The sequence below is a fragment of the Larus michahellis genome, chromosome 7 (genome assembly GCF_964199755.1).
Source record: "Larus michahellis chromosome 7, bLarMic1.1, whole genome shotgun sequence".
Classification (NCBI taxonomy): Eukaryota; Metazoa; Chordata; class Aves; order Charadriiformes; family Laridae; genus Larus; species Larus michahellis.
The window spans coordinates 52431185-52452735 of record NC_133902.1 but is presented as its reverse complement, the minus strand read 5'-3'; the positions used below and the strand labels follow the sequence as shown (position 1 = coordinate 52452735).

The window sequence follows — 21551 nt, the reverse complement described above, 5'->3', positions numbered from 1 at the left end:
TTATGTCAAGAAATTCCAAACTACAACAGTGTGAATTTGTCAGATTGCTTTTGCTAGGTATTTTATAGTTAATGTGTGGATTGCAGAATAGAGACAATAAAGTTTATGGTTAATGTACCACTTTCAATAATAACTTTTGTGAGACCAATCCTGTGCTCGGTTATTAGAAGTAGTGGTTTCAGTAGTTTATGGGATATATTCAATCAATAGGTTTAAACAGGGAGCAAATCTGCACAGAATTTGACCCGGCTAAAACCTGAACTATGCTGTTTGATAAATGCAAGGTTTACATAATGCATGAACTATTTAATTTATAATGTGAAAACCTGTACTTCAGATGTATTTCAGAGTTCAGTACTGTAGTGCTGTTTACTTGGTGCTTCTTGGCACTTCGGTGTTTGATGTTTCATACTCGATGTTGCATTAAAGTTGAGAGCCAGGTGTAACTCCCTTCCCTGCTGCAGTTTACTGTTTTGTGCTTGGGCTGATTTTTAAAATAAATCTTAAAGTATCTCTCACTACTGTCAGCAGACTTTAGAAATTCTTAGGAAAATGTTAATTTTTTTTTTTCCCCTCTGTTTTTCGGTTTCGTGAAAAAAAAAAAAAAAAAAAAATCAGCTTTCTTTACCCACCCATTTTCTTATTCCGTCTGGAATCTCAGCCCAAAAGAAAGGCTTCAGAGGAATGTATCTGAAGAAAAACTGCAACCGAATGTATTATCTTATGAATAATGGTCATAAGTGAGATGTTCCAGGAGATTTGTAAAATGATTACTTGGTATAATTCATAATTATCCTGATGATTCGGCATTGTGTCATACAGACATTAATCTTTTATCCTACAACTGTATGTGTGCATCATGGGGAAGGAATCGCGCTTTTTTGCCTGTTTTTTGGTTTGGTTTTTTTTTCGTTTTTTTTTTTCTTAACAAGAAACTGCATTGATTGTGATGGTTGGTACCGTCTCCATGTCTTGCCAAGGAACTGAAAGGCAGGTTGGTGGCTCCAGTTATTGTCATTATAATTATTTAGCAGTTGCTAATGACCGTTATTTAAAGATCTCTATTTAAAAAGCTTTGCTCTTCACTTGCTGGCTTTTCTGGCTTCTCTGCATTACCAAGGTTAAAAACCATCTCAAAAGCTTGAGAGAAGAAAACCCAACATTTCAAACTTTGGGTCTAGACCTCCCTGACTATGTCTGATACTGTTGGCCAAAATCTATAGAGAATTTGAGAGGTGGGCAGCGTTGTGGAGTCAGCGCTAATAGTGGAATGAGATCCCCCTCCCAACATTAACAAATATATGCATTTGAAGCGTTGTCTAAAGTACTGGTGAATCATTGAAGTGTGCAGTCTTGCATCCATAATTTCAGTGCTGAAAACAATAAATGTCAGTGAAGCTATAATGATTACCAGTGTGAGAGAAGATGCTTCTGTTGAAAATGCGTCGCTGCCCGTCCCTGCGTATGTGCTTAGGACGGAGTCCCCGAGCTCAAGTGCCGGCTGCCCTTGGCTGCCGTGCTGCTGCTGGGAGAGTAATTTGTCATGAAAACAATCCCGTCATGATCTGCCATGGACTTCTGATAACCTTTGCTTTTCCGATTTCTCTGTCATGGCTCTGCCCCTCTTTGCTAGCCAAAGGCAACCTTTTTGCATCTCCAGTGAAGGCTCTGCCCCCACTATGTTCCTCCTCTGCCTCCTCCTTTCTGACCAGGAACGTGACTCAGCCCTGTGTTACCCCGTCAGCTTCTTCCATGGAATTTCTTTGTAGTTAATGTCGTTAGGATACTTCTGGAAAGATGGTCTTCTTTGAACTTCTAATTCAGATTTCATATACATTAAAAACCCCTGGAAATCGTTGAGGGGCCCCTGGGGATTTTTGATGTATATTTTAGATTATGGTTGTAATTCTTGGGTGGTTTTTTTTTTCCCTATCGTTAGTATTGCCCAAAGAAAGTACAGTTTAAATAAGTTACTACCTGTTTTGCTTGTCTGAATTTGGAAGTATCATGTCCTGTAGAAGAGAAGTTTCATGTAAACGATGTTTTCTGTATGCTTATCTTTTATTCAGAAATGAATACAAATAAATTAGTAATAAATAGGAGCCTGTGCCTTTACTGGTGGCTCTATCCTATCTATTCGGCTTCTGCTTGACAGCGTTAGTGCTTCCATTAGTGTAACTCCAGTCTTTGCTGTTATTGTAAAAATAATTAAATAAAGTTGTACTTTATCAGCATTAAATTCGCAATGAACATTTCTTTGCGAGGTGACTCTCTTATTGCCAGCTCTTGTTAAACTGTTGCCACTGTAACAGACCAGTTTCAAAACGCACCCGACGCTGACGTTTCTAAAGCGCCGAACGCCTCGGTTGTACGTGAGCTCCGGCAGGGGGGAAGGTTGCAGCATCGCTACCCACCGCGATCCCAATAGGAGCTGAAAGAGGCGCATTAGTTCACTGCAGCTGTTCCACCCTCGGCTCTTCCCTTGTCAGATCTCATATACTCGACGGGGTCAAGCCTGGTCAGCGTTCGGATGGGAAACCTCCCTGGAAAACCAGGAGCTGAAAGCAGCTGGGCTTGTGGCTCTCAGCACAGACTAACACCCTGCCCCTAGGTCAGTTGTTAGCACCACACTATGTTTAATCCACGTTTAATGGATTTTAGTGGTGTTTTTTCTGGTTCATTTGAAAAACAACGCTGTGGCAATAAGTGATGACGTAGGGGGAAAAAACGTTAAATTATTTTGGAAGGTGATAAATAAGGAGCAGTTCCAAGGCAGAGTGGTTAGGGAGGCCTTGCAAATTCAGATTCTGAGTCTCTATCACTTTCCTGTTTGCTTTTTATCTGCACAAAGTATTTATTCACTTTCTGAGTCTCACAGCAAAAATTGGTTTGAATTTCTCTGCTCCAGAATGTCCTGCAGAAGGCAGAGAAGGTCTCGCTGGCATATGTCTTGGCTGCTCAGATTGGACACAATCACGAAAAATGAGTGTTAAAAGTGTATTTTCAAAGCTTGACTTTTTCAGTAGGTCAAGTGGTTGTTTTCTGGCTTTATGTACAGTGAAAGCTATAAAATGAAAGGAGAAGCTGGGCTTCATTTTATGGTGCAGAATCAACCACTTCTGAATGAAATCACTTTGGAGTGAAAGTTTCAGTGAAAGTTTACGAGGAAGGATGAAAGATGAAGGAGACACCTTCCTGTTCATGGAAAAAAAGGCGAGAAACTATTAAATGAGTAACTTGGAAGCTGTCATACCTATTAAATTTTGTCCTCATTATTTCTCTGGGTAGCAAAGTATTAATTTACTTAGGAAACAAAAAATTGGAAAAGTCAAAAATCTTCATGTCAATGTTGAAAATGGAAGACTTGTCTATAGGCGCTGGGAGGTTGTGGGACTGCTGTGTGTGATCAAGACAGGAAAGGACAATGTCAGGGTTTGGTATGACCATTGTCTTCCCAGTGGATCATGGAGATTACAGTTCACCAAAGCATTAACTTTTGGATGGCGTTACTAAGACATTTTCCATTCTTTTGAGTTTCGATCGTGTTCTTCGTCAAACCTATAAAATTATTTTATTTCATTAAAATTGGAAAATTTTTATTTGCCACTGAAAGTCTATCTTGGTCCTGTATGGCTGAGATCTTGGCAAATAGATATAATTCAGCACATTATATGGGAATCTTTATTTCACAACTTTATCCAGAAGCTATTTTATGTCATACCTTTCTGTATTAGATGGAGAAGCAAAACCCTGTGTCTAAGAGCTTCTGAATCTGAGGTTTGAACATACAAATGAAAATCTTATTTCAAAATTTGGGAAGCTGAAGTTCACTGCTAGGATTTCTTGTTTGTTGCACCTCTGTAAAATAGCAATCTAGAGAAGGAGAACTAAGAAAAAGGGGAGCATGAGGCATCCGGTGTAGCTTTTATTGTGCTGTTTGACCAGAGGATACCTCTTACCAGATCAGGAACCATGTTGGCATTTGTTCAAAATTATGTGATAAGTGGGGGCTTGTGATATATCAACTTAGATACCTTTATGCAGGAGAAGTTCAAGTAGCACAGTTTTGTAGCGGAGCCATGAGCTGTGCGTGTTAGCTCATCATACCGTCATACGATTCTGGTTTTTTTTTGTCTGGTAGTTGAATGAGTTGAACTGATGGGAAGGGAGAGCGAAGGAGAAAGTGTAGTTTAAGGAGAGTCCAGAATTTGCAGGATTATTTAGCACACTTGTGTTTTTCTTGGACTAAATGGGCTTCCTCAAACTGTTGTTTTTTAGAACAAGCTACTGCAATATCTACTAGCGATATTGAGACTTGAAATGTATCTCTCTTCCATCCACACAGTGAATACTTGTGTGCTTCGTTCGATCTGGAAAGGATATAATTGAATCCTTGTTTGGCTCCTTTAATTATCTCATTGCAAAGTCCTTGGCTCGGAATTTTGCTGCTTACAATGCAAATATTCAAACTTAAGAGCATAAACTGTGCTTTCAAAGAGCGTTTTTGTAAACCTTTTATCATGTGGCGGTTTTTCAAAAGCGAACATGAGAACTTCTCAATGAACATGTTTTAATTTTTTTAATCCTCAGAGAAGATTTTGTTTTCTTGCAGGTTGGCTGTAGTTGCTAATTAACTTTGTTAATTAATCATGCTATAGGGATGAAACATGCTTGATTAAAAATAAATAAAACCATATAGCAACAAAGTAATGCTACTGATTTTTCCTATTTACAGGCAAAGATTAAAAAAACAAGATTAACTTTGAAGCTGCATGTCAAATGTTCTTTGCATTTGAAACATCTGAAAGGCTAAAGCAGCTAAAAGCTTATTATTTTTGCAGCTCAGTCATAGTAAAATGCTTATCCAATTGTAACACTGTGTTAAAAAACGGGGGCTGAGAATAGTCGCTGAAGATGCTGTCTTAATCAAAACTGTCTGAGATGGTGGGGAGTAACCAGTGGGTTTATTTGGTCGTGCTTAGACATGAAGGTCCTTGTTCTGTCTTTCCCCTTGTTCTTTCTTACCACGTATCTTGTATGAAAACGTCCAACACTGCAGATTGGTGTTAAATGCTGTTGGCTCGTAGCAGGATTTTGATGACACTTCTCACCCAGTGTAGCGGCATACGTTTGCACAGAGGTGGTGGGAAACGGCTTGCTGCGGGCGATGGGCCAAGTGCATGACAAATGAAGCTCCCTGGAATGATCTGGGGGATGACTGTGGTCCAGAGGCATGCTGAGCCTCTGCTGCTGTCCTGCCTAGATGAAGGTGACCATCTGCAGAGGTCTGGTTGTGCGTGCACAGCTCCTTCACCTGGGGAGTGCAGGCGGGATGGAGAAGATGCTTTGGGACCTGTTTGAAGTGGGAGCACAGAGTCTGCTTGCCTCCAAGTTGATTGATTTTTAGACACCATGGGAACAGATGGCTCTTCTGTATCCCCAGTTGCCGTTTTTTTCTCATACGTGATTATTTAGTTTCTTTTTTGTTTTCTGCTAATGTAAAGTGGCAGGAATATTACAAAAACAGTACAAGAGTGGCAGTCTATGCTCTTCTTTGGTGGGAAAATTATTAAGGAGGCCCTTCCTGAACATCTCTCACCCAGAGAGGGGGAAGACCTGGCCTCGTTAGGAGGAGCCCTCTATGCGGATGGAGCTCGAATGGAATTTACTGTGATAAAATTCCAGAATTCCAGATACGTGGAACTGATGGAGGTAACACAGAGAGAGGAAAGTAGGAGTATTCCTCATGCAGGAGGAATAACTAAATAAATCTCTGCAGACCACTGGCAGAAAGTGTATGGAGGAGTGCTTTGTGGTTTTTTTTTGTTTGTTTGTTCTTTTTCCCCCTGCATCTTTTCTCATAAAATATCTTCAGGCACTTGTTTTGCAATGAAAAAGTCAAAACCCCCTCAAAGGGTATACTCGCTTTCTTCACAAAAAAAAATTAGGGCACTGAAGCAGTGCAAAAATGCAAAGGGCTATTTCCAGCAGATCAACTAAATCCTTAAAATAGGATTAACCAATTTTGTAATTTCCCTGTGATGGTATCTGAGCAAGGAAGAGGGAGGGCAGTATGTGTCTTTTCGAAACTGTTTTTGGGATACTTGCGTTAAGGCTATCAATGCTGTACTAATGCCACTTCTCAATTGTCGGTAATTTTTTAGATGCGCAAAAGAGGATCTTGATATCATGTTGGAGTAGTGCAAATAACACTTCACTGAGCTGTGGCTGTATCATCTGTAGGTTTTGCCAATATTCAGTGGTTTCAATATCGTGTATGTTTACAAATCACAATATTAGCAATACCTGGTATTAATCCGATAATTGTGCTTGCAGGGTGCCACCAGCCGGCTGTATGGGGAGTGTTGTGGGGGTGCAGCGAGCACCTGGGGGCAGGTGACTGTTAGGGAGACTTAGATACCATGTCTTCCGCTGAAGCGGGGAGGGAGGACTGGCTTGGTGACCCAAGCCTATGTTGAGCTATGGCTGAGTGACATGAGTGCTGTCATTCCTGCAGTAATTAGGCAGGTAGGCGCACATCTTCCTCAGCAGAAATGGTTCCTGAGAAATGGTTTAAAGGCTACTTTTATTACACGATCGGGAATAAAATATCGTAGAACATTTACCTTTTCATGCTGCATGAGAGTGACCCAGTCATAGAATGAAAGAATCGCCAAGGTTGGAAGGGACCTTTCAGATCATCTAGTCCAACCATCAACCCAACTCTGACAAAAACCATCACTAAACCATATCTCTAAGCACTGTGTCTACCCGTCTTTTAAATACCTCCAGGCATGGTGCCTCCACACTTCCCTGGGTAGCCTGTGCCAATGTTTAATAACCCTTTCAGTGTAAAAATTTTCCTAATATCCAATCATCTAAACCTCCCCTGGCACAGCTTGAGGCCGTTTCTTCTTGTCCCATCACCTGTTACTTGGGAGAAGAGACCGACCCTCACTTTTCCTACACCCTCCTTTCAGGCAGCTGTAGAGAGCGAGAAGGTCTCCCCTCAGCCTCCTTTTCTCCAGGCTGAACACCCCCAGCTCCCTTGGTCGCTCCTCACAAGACTCGTTCTCCAGACCCCTCACCAGCTTCTTTGCCCTTCTCTGGACCCACTCCAGCACCTCAATGTATTTCTTGTAGTGAGGGGCCCAAAACTGGACACAGCACTTGAGGTGGGACCTCACCAGTGCTGAGCAGATCACCTCCCTGGTCAGTGACCGCAGTGCCTACAGAACCCCGGCAGATCATCATCTGCTGGGTCCTCCCTCAGCCCCGGCTGGGCACCTTTGCAGGTTTTGAGGGACAGGAGTTTCCAGCCCCTGCTATTCTCTGCCACGAGAGCTGGGAGATGTGTCTCTGCATTTTCAGGACTCTGTGCCCAGCAGGAAGGTTTTCTTTCCTGAACTCAAAATGTCTCAGTAAAGTCGGGCGCTGTGGCTGGCGGACTCGTGGCCGGTGGGAGCCCTTGGTGGGCAATGTGAGGGCAGAGGCTGCCGTCCTGCTGCCATGTCTCAGCAGGCCTGAGCTGTGGCACTCTGACATTTGCATTATACTGAGCAGTCACAGGGACAGAGATTCTGAATATCCCAGGGAGGTGCCGGGGTGCTGCGTTGGGATGGTTCAGATCTGTCTTTCCAATTAGACCAAATAGAATTTCTGGGCAAGCCAGGAGTAAATAGAAAATTTCAAACTTGATAAAGGATATATTCTCATTTTAAAATCCTTTTGCTGGACGTTTTGAAAGCTGATCATCTTTTGTAAATAATTTATTCATGTGCAAATTTATGTTTTGTTGTGTAACGATAAATTCTTCATGCGCTAATAAATTCCTCTGCCATTCGTGCAGGGTGCTTTTCTTTCAAAAATAGATACTCTTCTTTGAAAATAGCCTACTTGAGAAAGTGTCTTTGTTTTTCTTAAATCCTTTAAAAATTATGGTAGGTTACTTAAGTCCCACTTGTTCTGTAAAGTATTTTTCTTCTTTGCTGAGCTTCCAGAGCAAATTCTCCTCTTCCCGTACCCCTCCTGCAGCCACCTGCCGCTGTCTGGGTTTTGCAGTTCACATATTTGGTACGTGCTCTACATTCTCCCAGTCCATACGCTATGGAAATCTCTTTCCTGTCCTACATATACTCATTCCTTTCATACAACTTTTCAGGTGAAAGTGTGTTGTGATCGCCAAATCCTTAATTAGGCAAGTTAATTGCTACTTGAGTCGAGCCAAACATTTGGGTAAGGATCTTACTTGAAGAAAGGCTAATTTAAAAAAAATAGTCTAATAATTCAGTAGTTACAAAGTGCAGCACAGTATGTTTAGGAATAAAATGGATTTTTTGATTTCATGTTTATGCATACATTTATTGATAATATAACAGCTTTCCAACTTGCGTTGATGTAGTGCAGATAAAGCTGATGTGCAAGGCTGTAGGAAAATAAATAACACAACGTGATTTGCACAGGCTGTTTCCATATCCCCGACGTGATGAGCTACTGTGTTGTTTGAATGGAGCAAATGATGTTTAGATTCAGTTGATTTATTGACAGTTCTGACAAACTGCCACAAAATGAAACAATAACGCAGCCTTCTAATATTGCAGAGGCACATGGGGAGGAGAGCGGGGTCTGCCGGGAGGGTTGCCCGAGCGATGTGTGGGAATGCCACCCCGACAGGGCAGCGGCGCGTTCTCCCTGCTGGTGAAAAATGAACTGCTACTCACACGCTTTTCTTTCTGTAGGGAGAAGCTGTCTGTGGCTCGGCTGCAGCGAGAAGTTGCACAAAGTAAGAGGGAAGGAGCAATGGTAAGCTGCGGCAACTCGCTGCTTTGCAATTCTTGTCTTACTGCTTCAGGCCTTAAGGTGCATTTTGTCTTGCTGAAGGTGGTCACCAGAGCATTAAGGCTGTCTTGGACAAAATGATGGGTTGCCATTCATAAATCTGAGGAAACTCAAGGCTCTATCTTGGCTTCCTTGGAAGAGCTGCGGTAGGGAAAAGCTGTTTCCTTTTCCCTGCTGGTGATGCTTGCTGGAATTGGGAGCAGGGCGAACAGGGAAAGGCAATTTCAGCTCAAAATGCAGTAGGTTTACTTGCCTGTTAAATCTTAGCCCACTGCAGAAAAATGGAAGAATACAAGCATGGAAGCTTAAAAAAACCTCAATCTGATAATTTTGTAAATCATGTAATGCTCCTTATATCTTAATTTTTCACGTAGCAATTTATGAGATTACGTTTGTGAGCAAAAGTTGAAGTGGGAGATTTTTGGTTAACTGCAAATCTCAATTTATAGAGTGCCTTATCTCTTCAAAACAATTTTCTTTGGGAGCCAACATATGCTGAGTGTGCTTAATTACTTAATATCTAAGGAACTCTTCCCATCTGTTAAGGAGTTTGTTTGTCCTTGTCTTCAGATAAAATGTCTTAGGCTTCCATGGGATAAAGCAGACCAGTTCAAAAACCTTAAAACCCAGACCAGTCCCCTTGAACATACTCATGAAACTGCTGCTGATTTGAGTGACTTGCATAGTTGGCTCTGAGAGAATTTTGTCCAAAGTTTAACTCAGTGGAGAGGAGCTGTAGAGGGTCTCTGTGGAGCGGATGCTCTGTTAGTTGTGCGATGCAGGGTCCTTAAAACCCCACCTATCTCCAGAGAGTGCATTTTATAAATCATTATTAGTGACTAATACAATGAAATGAGATTTGGAGGGATCTAAGTAAGAAAGACCTGCCGTGAATCTATTGCTCTCACCATGCCCACACATGGCTCCGGAAGAGCTAGTGGTGCCTTGTGGGGGCTCTGCTGGGACAGGGGCTTTTGGGAGGTCTGAATGCCTGGTACTGAAGGGAAGAAGACGAGTGGGGTTTGCTCAGGCAGACACTGCTGATTTGCTCTGACCCCCCACTGCGTGCCCAGCTCGGCCATGGGAGCCGGTGGCCTCTCCCATCCCAACGCCACCTGCAGCATGGCGGGTTTGGCCACCAGAAGACTTTGAGATGGTGTGTCAGCAGTTGGGAAGACTGTCCACTGGGTAATGTTTTGTGTCTTTTGGGGCAGGAGACCTGTAGGAACCGAGAAACAAACTTTTATGAGGTTAAGCTGTAATCCAGGAGTCTGTGACTGAGATAAAATTCCTGCTACCTCCAGGAGGAATTTTGTCTGAGGAAGAATGACGAAGATCGGGCATTGGATTTGCAGTTGCACTTTATTTTTCAGTGTAACCAATTTTCAAAATCTGGAGAGCTGTTTACTCTATTTGAAATGTTTCCTTTAATTTTTTTAGACTAGCTTTCCCTTGGAGGCATAGAAATAATATAATGCATTGAGTGTAAAATACAGTTAGTGGAATAATTCAAGACTTTATGTAATCCGCAATATTGATTAACCTTCTGGACCTGGTAATGCTTTTGGTATAGGCACCCACCTCGTGGCTTTATCTCATGAGGGTCAGACGCTTTTTGTGCTTTTACTGTGGGGTGGTGGTGTTAATCACATCGCCCTGCTAACCAGAGTGTAATTTTGTATAATTTGTTGAGAGGCTGAGTGTTGTAACCCATTAGGAGCTGATAGGTAGCTCTCTGGGGGTGCAATCTTCCCCCAAGGTAAATACTAGGTAGTTTTTCTCCTCTTCCCCGAGGGGTAATTTCCACAATTATCCTGCAACTACAGCCAAGGATGAGTGCGCCCATAGAGAAAATTGCTTTGAAGCTGTTGATGTATGGAAACTTCTTTGTGTCTCAGAGCTCAGAACCAGTGATTTTAATATGAAACACAGCAGTCATTAATTAACATTAATGAACTTGCTTGGCTGTGAGCAGTACAGGAGCAGTAAGGGTCCAGGAGATGGAGTGTTTGAACACAGGGGAGGCCAGCGATGAAGTAAGTTGTGTAGGCTGCGTTCTCGGGGCATGTGGCAAGGAGCCTGCGGCACATACCAGTTTCGGGGCAAATACTTCAGAAAGATTCACAGAGAAATTTCGGCAAGGGATTCTGAGCAAGCAAGCCTTCAGCAAACGGCAAGGCTTTCTCTGGAGAAGTGCTGGCAGTCAGCAGCGTGCCCGCAGGGTACCGAATCGCATATGCTGCTCTTGTTGGTGTGATGGACATCCCCCCGGAGACGGCACGGACTCCTCTGGGGCTGACGGTGAGGATGCTGGGCAGTGGTACCCGCCAGCCACAGGGCGCCCGAGGGGTTTTGCCATGCTGCCACCGGCTGCGGCTCCGGATAAAAGGGATGGCACCCCCCGCAGCAGCCCTGCCAACGCAGTCTGTGACAGGCCACAGCTTTATTTAATCACTAATTAGCTAATCGCCTTTACTCACATTTTCTTTTTTGTTTGTTGTGCTAGTTAGATTGGCGTGAAGGTTTTCTGTGAACTAAGTCCTTCATTTGGGAAGGGCACAGGTGGCAGCACATGCCACCTTTAATGCCACCTTCAGTGCCTCGCTCGGTCTCATGGAGAGCCTTTCTTCCACCAGTCGTGCCGAGGGCAGAGAGCAGGAGGAGTCGGGCTGCCACACCACTCCCCGCGTCGCGGGAGCCCTGCACAACATCACGCAAGCCTTCCTCAGGACGGCACCTCGTTTAATACTGCTTCTTTTCATATTTGGGTTTTGCAGTCATGGATAGGTCATGAGGGCAAGGGGTGAGCATGTTATGTCAAACCCCACCCGTTGTAGGGTGAGCAGGGAGTGTGCCCTGTCCCTGTGCGTGCTGGGGGGACACGGGGCAGTGCGTTTGCCCTCTCCTTCCTGCTTCCCGTTTGGCACCTTTTTTGATCAGAGCATGAGAAAGCTGTGGATACTCTTCCCTATTGCCTTCCCAGCACAAATCAAGAAGAGAATATGCTGTGTGGGATTTGTTTTCCTGCGTGGGGAGTCGCCAGTTAGCCTTTGCTGTAACCTGCAACCAGCCGTTGCCTTTTTGCATGTGGTCCTTGGAGGTGATGGGCGGGAAAGGCTCCCGGTGGTCGGATTCGCCCAGTGTCACAGGAACTGCTGCAGCGAGGTGGCCACATGCATAAAATCACTAACAACAAACAAATAGGAAGCATGTGCTGTAGAAACTACTTATACTGTGATATCTTTGTTCAAAAATGGGTTTGCACATTTGTATAAATAACATACGGTGGGTGATAATGAAATGCATTTTTATGAGGAGAACTTTTTCTGGGGAGACCTCAGCTGAGGCTGAAGATCAGGCAGTAGGTACTTGTATATGGCACCAATGTGTCTGCCCCACAGAGCGCCCCGTAAGAAAGGAATTTTTTAATATGTCCCAGAGTTACGTTTTTCATGACCGATTTATTATTGGAAGTAGATATGTACCGGAAGCTATTATAAAAGTTTAAATTAAGATATTTCATTTAATGATAAATGTTTATCGCCAAAAACATATGAATAACCTGTAATACATTTTTTCCATGTGGTTGTATGGAAAACCTGATACCTCATGTATAGGGTTGAGCGTGGATGTGTTTATAAATTACTTGGAGAACTGAGTAAATTCAGACTGACAATTCAGTAATAAATAATAAATTCAGAAGCCTGACAATTGCTCAGGTGTCTTTATTTTATGAACCACCATCAATAAATACTGTTTATTCATTATCAAAATGCACAATTACTGCCAGTCCACCTACCGAAAGTTTCAGCAGCACCGAGCCTGGATTGCTGGGTGGCTCTTCCTGTTGCTTATGGTCTTTAATTTCTTAACGTGCATGTTCGCAATTTTCTTAGTCGTGTTTCTTCTGACTCATCAAGGATATTTTACCTTTCTGTAAAGGAAAAGATGATTAGTTCATATGTGTGCAGTTCCTACAGCATTTGATGGAGACTGTGCAGGTGTCTGTGGTGACAGAGATTCCATTATTACAATGAGCAGCTTTCAAAATAGATCGCAAGTTTATTTCAAAACATAGTAAAGACTGAAAACTGCTTTAGTCATCAAAGGCTTCCTTTTTTCTTTTCTTTTCTTTTTTTTTTTTTTTTGCCTTTAAACCCATGACTTTGGACCTTCAGGACACAGAACAAGACCAGGTCAAGTGTTCATTTTTGTGAAATTTTCTTAATAGTAAACGGTGCAGGTTAGGAGAAATGGGATAAAAATGCTGCCATGGTTACATAGCAGAGTTCTCGTGGCAGAGTGAGTGTTGTGTTAGGAGAAACCTAGATTAAAAACCTAAAATGAACCAAATATATACACAATTATTATAATCTTTTAATAACTTTTAATTCATTTAATAATTTCCCAGAAAAACCGCCTTTATTTACGTATATTTTATATGGGTTTTTTCTAGTTTGTATTTCTGCATCCAAGTCCTTTAATTCTACTCTATATTCCATTAGTTCAGTGGCCTGTAACCTACACAAAAGAAATTGTACCACTCTGGCAATTTAGCTGTGAAGGTTAAAGTGGGATGATACTGCCTTTTATATCTACATGGCTTTCACTTAGGGTGGGCCCTGGGCTCTGATTTACTGTGAGTCCTGCTGCGTCTTTAAGTGATGCAAAGTGATTATCATGGGCTCTTCCCGGTACCCGTCTATTCCACACCTGCACCCTTTTGTTAAAAACCCACCATGTTAAGTGAATGTGAGGTCCCCAGTAAATAGGTTTCCACCCTCTGGTAATCCTTCTGCATTAGATTGATTTATGAATGTATCAGATTCTTTGTTAGCATGTAAACCACTAATTAATTTAAAGCTCTCTGTGGAAAAATTAAAGCTCTGGTTAAGGCTTTCAACAGGCTCAGATGGTGCTAATAATGGAAAAACAAGTTATATTAATGAGTTTTGATGAGATCAGCACAATTCTTGCTTTACAAACAGTTTTTGCTGTGAAACAGTAGAGACTGCAAGTTTTTAAATAAAGAATGGAAGAAGTAAAAAGGAAAGGCAGAAAAAAATCGCACTGTCAGTAAGATATTGCATTATTACTAGGAAGAGAGTCACTTCTGCTTGTTACAACTTTCTTTAATGTAATGTGTTTAGATATATGTAATAGCCTCTTACGAAACCACAGGAAGTGCAAACCGGTCTTTTTTCCAGATTGAAACCGAACTTTTAAAGTAATCAGATTTGATAAGATCTCTGCCTCTTCTCCTCATCACGCGCTGCTGAACTGGAGCGTTCACATGGAGACGGATGTGTTGAAGTGCAGAAAAGGTCTTGATTGAAATTGTATTAAAATCAGTAGAAGGTCTCACCGTATTCTCTGCTTTTCTAAACTCCAGGGTGTTTTATGTGTAATTTTAGTTGTTTGCTCTCTTGCTCAAATTTAGACTTTTAATGTGGGTGCTGGTTTTTGGTGAGAAGAAAGAGGAGATCAGACCCTGGCTTGACGATGCTTTGTTGAGCTGAGTGAAATGAAAGAAAGCCTAATCTCCATCTCTTTTTTTCTGTAGGAGGCTGAAAATGCACAGTTATAGCGGCAGCCCATGATTGTAAGAAATTGTGCTTTTTCCACACGTCTCTCGAGAGCTGCCTTTATGTCTCCTGGCCAGGTCACTGTCTCAGGCCACCATCCTGGCTCTGTGGTCAGCACCACAGCTGATACTAATGCTGCCCCATTCATCAGTGAGCAGGGAGCCCTCTGAAAAGGAGCACGGTCAGCATTTTCGGAGGCCCGGCTCCTAACATCTGCACTATGTACCTTTGTTTTATGGAGGAGGGGGAATCCTGAGGTTGCTTTTGAGCTGGAGTCTTACAGATGGCAGCACAATGTACTGCCACGAGCGCCGAGGCACTTTCTGTCACCGGCGTGATGAATCTCTGCAATAGCCTCCAGCATCTGGGAAGGCTGTTGTTGCAGAAGAACCCAGGTCATTCAAAAATAGATGATATTTAGTAATAAATGAAGTGTTAAAGATGCGATACAAAAGGCTAAATTGTCTTTCCCAACTTCTGGGTCCTTAGGTCTATGAAAGTATCTATCTGTGCTTTAATTAGAAAGTAGCAGAGAGAGAAGCAAAGTCGCCGTTTTAAAATATGTGTTTGAATATTAAACATCCTGAACCGTAAAGCAGCAGTCTGACCCTGGTGCTGTCTTCTCTGTGACGCTGTGTATTGACACCCAGCTACCCGTGCTGTCTAGCTCCTTTTTCTTAGAAACTTCATCATACGGCCCTCGCGGAAACTCAGTGACATTAGTAGTAGTTAGCATCAATAATGATTATTGAAATTCTTTACAAGCCTAGTTTAATGCTCCTGAACCTCATTAATTGTTCATACTTCATTAGGCCAAATGTCCTCATTCAAAACTTTGCAGTTTTAACGCCAGCGGTGGTTTTAAAATAGAAGATTTTTTTAGTTCGTCTTGTGTCCTGAGTCTTTTTTGTTGTTTGCTTTGAATTTGCAAATATTTTCAGGTTTTGTATTTTAAGGCTTTTATGAATCTAAGGATTCTTTATGAATTAAAGCTGCTGAGATCTTTCAACAGTGTTTCTCCAATGAAAAAAATCCACCGCGTTGCTCTCTCTTCCAGAAGCAGAAGTACCAAGAGCCCCATTGCCTCTGGTCAGTGCTGTTCAAAACCAGCTTTCAAACCTGCCTAATTAATTTCAGAGTCTGCTTTATTCACCAATTTCCCCAAAATATTGTTAAAATCGGTTTCCTTTTGTTCCCTTGTTGTTTAAAGCGTGGCAGAAGCGGTGCGGAGGGCGCCGGGGAAGCTGCTGGGGCTCCCTGGCTCCGGCTTTCCACCAGGAGAGGGAGCTGCAGCCACGGGAAACACCTCCCGCCTCCACGGCCCCGCTGGAACACGGCCGTGCTGGCAGTGCAGTCCTCTGGCCTTCCCTGGGATATCGCTTTTGTGGAGCTGGAAGATATTAGCTGCAGTATTTTAAAACACGCAGGGCTTTGAGGGGGCTCTTGGTACCTGCCATAGCAAGTCCTTGCCGTACGCCAACCTTGGGTTTGGGGTTTTCTTGCTTTTTTTTTTGCCAAGGATGTTGTAGGTACCAGCACCGTAACGACCATTTCTATATCCAAAGGTGTGGAAATAAGTTTTGCCCCTCACTTACCGAAGTCTCTTCAACGAGTTCCTGCTAGTATTTAGTCGACATAAAAAAAAGAGTCAAGTAGAATTATGTAAGAATCACTGAACACAGAAAGAAATACATAAAAATGCATTTATATAAGGTCTGAAAGTAAAACACAGGCAATCTGTAGAAAGTATGTCATAGCAACTAAATTGCCCTCAAGTAGAAATTGCCATTTATACATTAGATAACAAAGGCAGGGGATGCTGAAGTACAGAAGGGGCGCATGCAGTCTCATAGCGTCCATGGGTGTATGGAATATCGGAATGGCAGTTGGCTTCAGCATGAAGCAAATCCCGCTTTATGACTAGAAACAGATGTATCCTGCTCTAGGCAATAGCTCACCGCCTAATAGGAGTGATGCGCCCATGCACTAATAGCAGTGAATTGCAGCCATTTTCATATCAAAGGTTAAGCTCTGCAATCCCGAGCTCCTCCAGGCAATGGCAGGAGTTGACTCGAGCAAGCCACACACTCACTGGATTAATATTTTTGCAAGGATGACCTGAATAGAGCCACCGATCTGCGGGCTGAAGAGGCAGAACATTTATGGTCGGGTTTTATCTCGTGGAAGAAAGGGATCTGCGCTAGGACAGAATTAGTCGCGATGTCTGAGGCTCTGAAGGGGGAAGGTGAATGTCTGCGCTGGGCCAGCAACCTGAATTTTATGCAAACTAGGAAGGTACATTTATACAGATTAATAGCAGCGAAACTGCTGTGATATACTTGGTGTTGTAACTTTTTTTTGAAGTAGGTGGGGAAAATTAGCATATTACAAATAAAAGAAATCATTAGGTTTTTGTTTGTTTGGTTTTTTTTTTGGTGGTCAGTAGTTAAACTGTTAGAGTAGAATTTATAACACTCACCGGTAACTGTAACGTCCATCTAAAAGGTCTGTTTGCAGCGTTAGTTCTGGGAACAGAGAAAAATCCATTCTTAAGAATTCTTAAGAGAAAAATCCTATCTTCTTAAGATTTTGTTCATACTTATTTTTAAAAATAAAACCCTTTACTAGTATTTTCAGGTTTTGTTCTTAAATCTTGTAGGCCCATTTGTAAGACCAAATAAAAACTTGTCTCACTGGTTTGAGTCGGTTGATTCAAATCTGCTCACCATACCCATTGCAACAATTCCAGCCTTTTCCTGTTGTTTCCCTACTTGTATCAGCTCTTCCAGGGGTTCTGTGGGATGCATTACAGTCAGCCTCGTGGTGATTTGGGCTCGTTAATGATTTCTCTTGTAAAGTGTAGTTAAAGCAGAGAGGACAAGATGGTGCAGAAATACCAATTCCCCAGATTCGCCTCAGTCTAATCAAGCCGACCAGCGTAGGTGAGCATTTTCCCTGCTGGACAGGGAGTACGGTCTTTAATTTCTGCGTTGTTATTGTCATCTAAAGGTGAACTTCAGTATCGCTCTAGTGATTTTTATTTTTCACGATGTGTGGCACTAGTCCCTGCACAAACCAAGGTTGTTTTTTTTGTCTGGGTCCAGAAGAATTACCTGTTTCCCCCAAATGGGACAGAAAAGATTTTCAGGAGGGAGAGAAAGTTTCTGTATAGGGAAGGACAAAATTTATGTACCAAGAGCATTGCTCAGTTGTGCTGTTTCCAGTAAATGCCCATTTATTTAAATGAACGCGGTGCTTTTGGAGCTTGTACCGTGAAGTCGGTGCTGGCCCTTGGAACAAGTCAGGTCGAGCAGTGCTTTAGATTGCCTCCTGTTAGACTAAAATGTCTTTATGCAACAAGTCTTTGTTCAGCATCTTGCGCAATGGAGCCCTGATCCATAATTGCTCCATGGCACTAGGATAGCATGGTAAGGTACTGTTGTCTTGGCCAGTCTCTGGGCGGAGACAAAACATATATATATATAAATATATACACATACACCTATATACACGTGTATATATACACAGAAAGTAGTCTGTCAGAGGTGAATAAAAGAGAGACAGCAGAAACTGGGAAAAACTGTTGGCCCATTTCTGGCCACTGACCACTTTGCAGGTAGACATGAAAACTAGTCACAGCTCATCTGAGCAAGATTTGAACCTGTCAATGTTCTTTGTGCCATTCAGCCCCATTAGCTTTGTTGGTTTTTTCTCTTGGCAGAGCGTAATCACCCCTCTCTGCAACTTCTGTTTAAGATTTAAAAGAAATGTTAAAGCATAGTAAGAAAATAATGTCTTCCTAGCCTACAATTATGTAGCTTTGTATAGATTCATATAGCTTGAGCTAGTAAGCGTGATCCTTCCTTTCTTTCCCTCCCTACTCCAGTCTCCTAAACTTTAATTCAGTTTTTGCTTTGTCAGGAATTTGCTTTTACGTACTTTCTGTTTGTTTTGGCTCTGTGTCTGTTGCATTGTGATAAGGCATCTTTTGATATTCTATGAAGATCTCATGACATAGTTTTCCAAGTCTGGAACTGGTGACCAGACTTGCTTGCACGTCCTGCGAGAGGAGACTGTCTAGACTGTGGGAATGGCTGTGATGTTTGGATTGTGTTACTTCCATACCGCTTGGCATGATGCACTCTGTAGTTATTCTGGAAACCAATGAAAGTACCAGGCCTGATACGGGACCTTACCTGGCTGTGAAGTGGCTTTCGCTCATTCTCCAAACTGTAGCGATAAGCTGTGTGTTCTGCGCTGTCCCCTGTCGCGTGACTTCAAATAACCAGCTGCTAAAACCCCTCTTCACTACACTTTTCAAGGGTCAGACTCTTTAACTTTGGTATCCTGCAAGGCCTGCTACTACTTTTGCCACTTAATTTCTTTATAATCTTGGAAAATATTTAATTTCTGATCTAAATCGCTTATTTCTAAATCAGGCTTTATTCTGACTCTGCTGCTGTTTGTCTCATTGCCTGTGTAGGTGGTGAACTCTTTGGGGAAGAGGCGGGGTCTTACTGGGCATCTAAATAGTGCCTAGAGCCGCTTGGAGCCTGGGGTGCCGATATGCCACGAATAATCACAGCCCGGCGACTTGGGATGAATACCAAGAGGGGATTTGGCTCAGTATCTGCAGTCCATACGCCTGTCATTTTGTAGTTACATCTTTACGCTGCACGTTTGTGATCAGCATCCATGGTGACACTGCTTATTTAGAAATTATTTCTGATTGTTGGACAAAAATTATTATCTCTTGGGAAAATCCTCTTCCTGGTAGTATCTATTAACAAGTGCGCTGCGGCAGTGACTGGCAGAGTTTTCCATTTAAGAAACTTTTTCCGTGGCTGTTACTAGAGGAGCTGGTCAGAATTCCCAGGTTGTTGTTGGAAGTGTTGCGTTATGTTCATTGATAATGAATTGCATCAGAAGGGAAAACTGGTGGTGTAGGAAACATCATAGGAAAATACATGCCTTAAATGAGAAACTGAAAATTATTTTCACACTAAAACTAGACTTTCAGAGTTGCTAGCTGTGGTAGTCTAAAGGCTGGTTTCCACTGGTTGTATCTTCCATCAGTTGATAAGGGAAAGGTGTTCATAACTGAAAGATGTAGGAGGAGGCGCGTGGAAGTCGAGGTGTGCAATCTAACACATTTCAAAGGGAAAAGCTTTGGAAGGAACATAAACAGATGAGCAGAAATGTCCTTGTGAACCCCCAGGAAACAAGAGTATCAGCTTCTGGAAATGTGTTTAATCTAACAGAGATGGGAAGGAGAAACTTTTCTTGGCTTTGTTCTTTTCATGTAGCTATTGCCTTACATGTAGATGGCAGGGCAGGAGTGGGACCAGCAGTACTCGATGGGGTTCATCCCCTACCCCACAACAGCTGAAGAGTGGAACTCAGCACTTGCGCACCCTGACTCCCATGAACCCAGCTCTGCTTGGCTTTGCTTGCATGGTCAGTGCACGTAGGGTGTTTCTTTTCCATTTAGACAAAGATTGTTCATGTTTCTCCTGTATTGAATTTGATATCAAACTTGATGTCTTGAGCGAGTGATAGGAAGTTGTTTGTTGTAGTAATGTATTACAGCAGTCCACAGAAGCACTGGTGAAGAGCAAGTTCCCTGTTCTGCAGATGCACAGCAAAATTTCTTCCTTGCTAAAGCTTAAATACTATATAATTACAAAGAGTTTCTCAACCCACTTTTCATGCTGCTTGTATGCAGTGGACAGACAAGCTGGTATGGCTGTGATTTGGGAAGTCTAAAGCATTGCTGGGCTGCCCTGGTTCGAGGAGGTCAGTCTCTTTCTTTTACAGAGTATCTGCCACTGCAAAAAACGAGGGAACTGTGTGTGGAAGTGATGTGAAACCTTGGTATGCTGGCCAAAACGTACCAAAAAACTTAGAGCAACTCTCATAACTACGCAGTAGAGAGTGCACATGGAAATTCTTGCGTGTTAATTACATGAATGTGTGTTTTGTTACCCAGGAGCAGCCTAATAACTGCAACTACTTCTGTTGGGTTTTCTTTGAACCAGTGCTGAAGGTGGAAGAGGCAGAAGAGAGGAGGGCTGCACTCTTTGGGTTTAGTAGTTGTTTTTTTCTGCAGAGAAAGAAACATATTTTCTTTTTTCTCTTCAAGAAAATCAAACTACCACTTGTAATTGTCAACACTTGCTGTTAAGTTAAAAAACAGCAGATTTTTTTTTTTTAGTCATGTCTTAAATGACAGGCGTGTACGTGACTGTGCAATTACTAGATTGGAATAAACTATGGTTAGATACAGTAAAGAGTTACATCCTGTGTAAGAAGATAAACATGGAAATGAAGACCAGAGAACTAAGTGTCAGAGTTTGTGTATCTGGTTTTGATTTTCTGCTGTAGAAGCGTATCTAACCTACCTGTTCTGTTAAGGAAAGGGAACTAAAGCAGTAGAGTCTGGCTGGCACTGGGAGTTGAGCTGAATTTGGTCTCTGGAAACATGAACAGACAATCCAGTGAACCTGTTACTGAAAACTGATACCACAAAATGGTGTCATGTGGAGACACGGTCTTTCAATTACTCCAGTTTGACCAGTGAACAAATTAAAAGCAGCATGCAAACTTGTTAGTTTATTTAAGTTTTTCAAGCTCTCCCAGGTATCAGGCTTGCAAACTCAGTCTGGCCTCTGAAAGTTGAGTCAGTTCTTCTGCATGTGTGCGTTGTCAGCACTAATAAAGATTTTTGCAGTGGCAGCTCTGTTAAAAGTACCATTGAAGATGCAGCAGCCAACAAAAAACCCACTGCATTTCCCAATCGCCTATAGCAGTGCCTGCAGTGCTAAAGGATTGAATGCGATAAAGAGATACATTTGTCAGAAAACTCAAGCGGTAGGACTCTGGAATACATGCGAGTAACAGCTGAGTACCTTTTTTTTGCAGTTACTTACCAACCATAAATGGACTTTACAAGAGAACACAGAAAAATTGTAATAAGATCTGACATGTTCATGAGCAATGCTGTAAAGAGCCTGGCAAAAAGAAATGCTGTATGGAAAGGTAGCTAGCAGCAAAGTGGTGATGCTGGAGGCGTTGAGTGTGTCAGCAAATAGAAGTGTGTGTGTGAAAACCTGAAATACCAGCATATCC

The 21551-nt window shown here is 42.4% G+C and overlaps 1 protein-coding gene across 1 annotated transcript in view; it reads left to right on the top strand.

Moving 5' to 3' along the window:
- Nucleotides 1-21551, top strand: part of NCKAP5 (NCK associated protein 5) — a 371509-nt gene that overhangs the window by 141480 nt on the left and 208478 nt on the right. The window contains exon 3 of the mRNA XM_074594107.1: nt 8739-8802. Within this exon, the coding sequence (XP_074450208.1) occupies nt 8739-8802 (64 nt within the window). The remainder of the gene's footprint in view (nt 1-8738; nt 8803-21551) is intronic.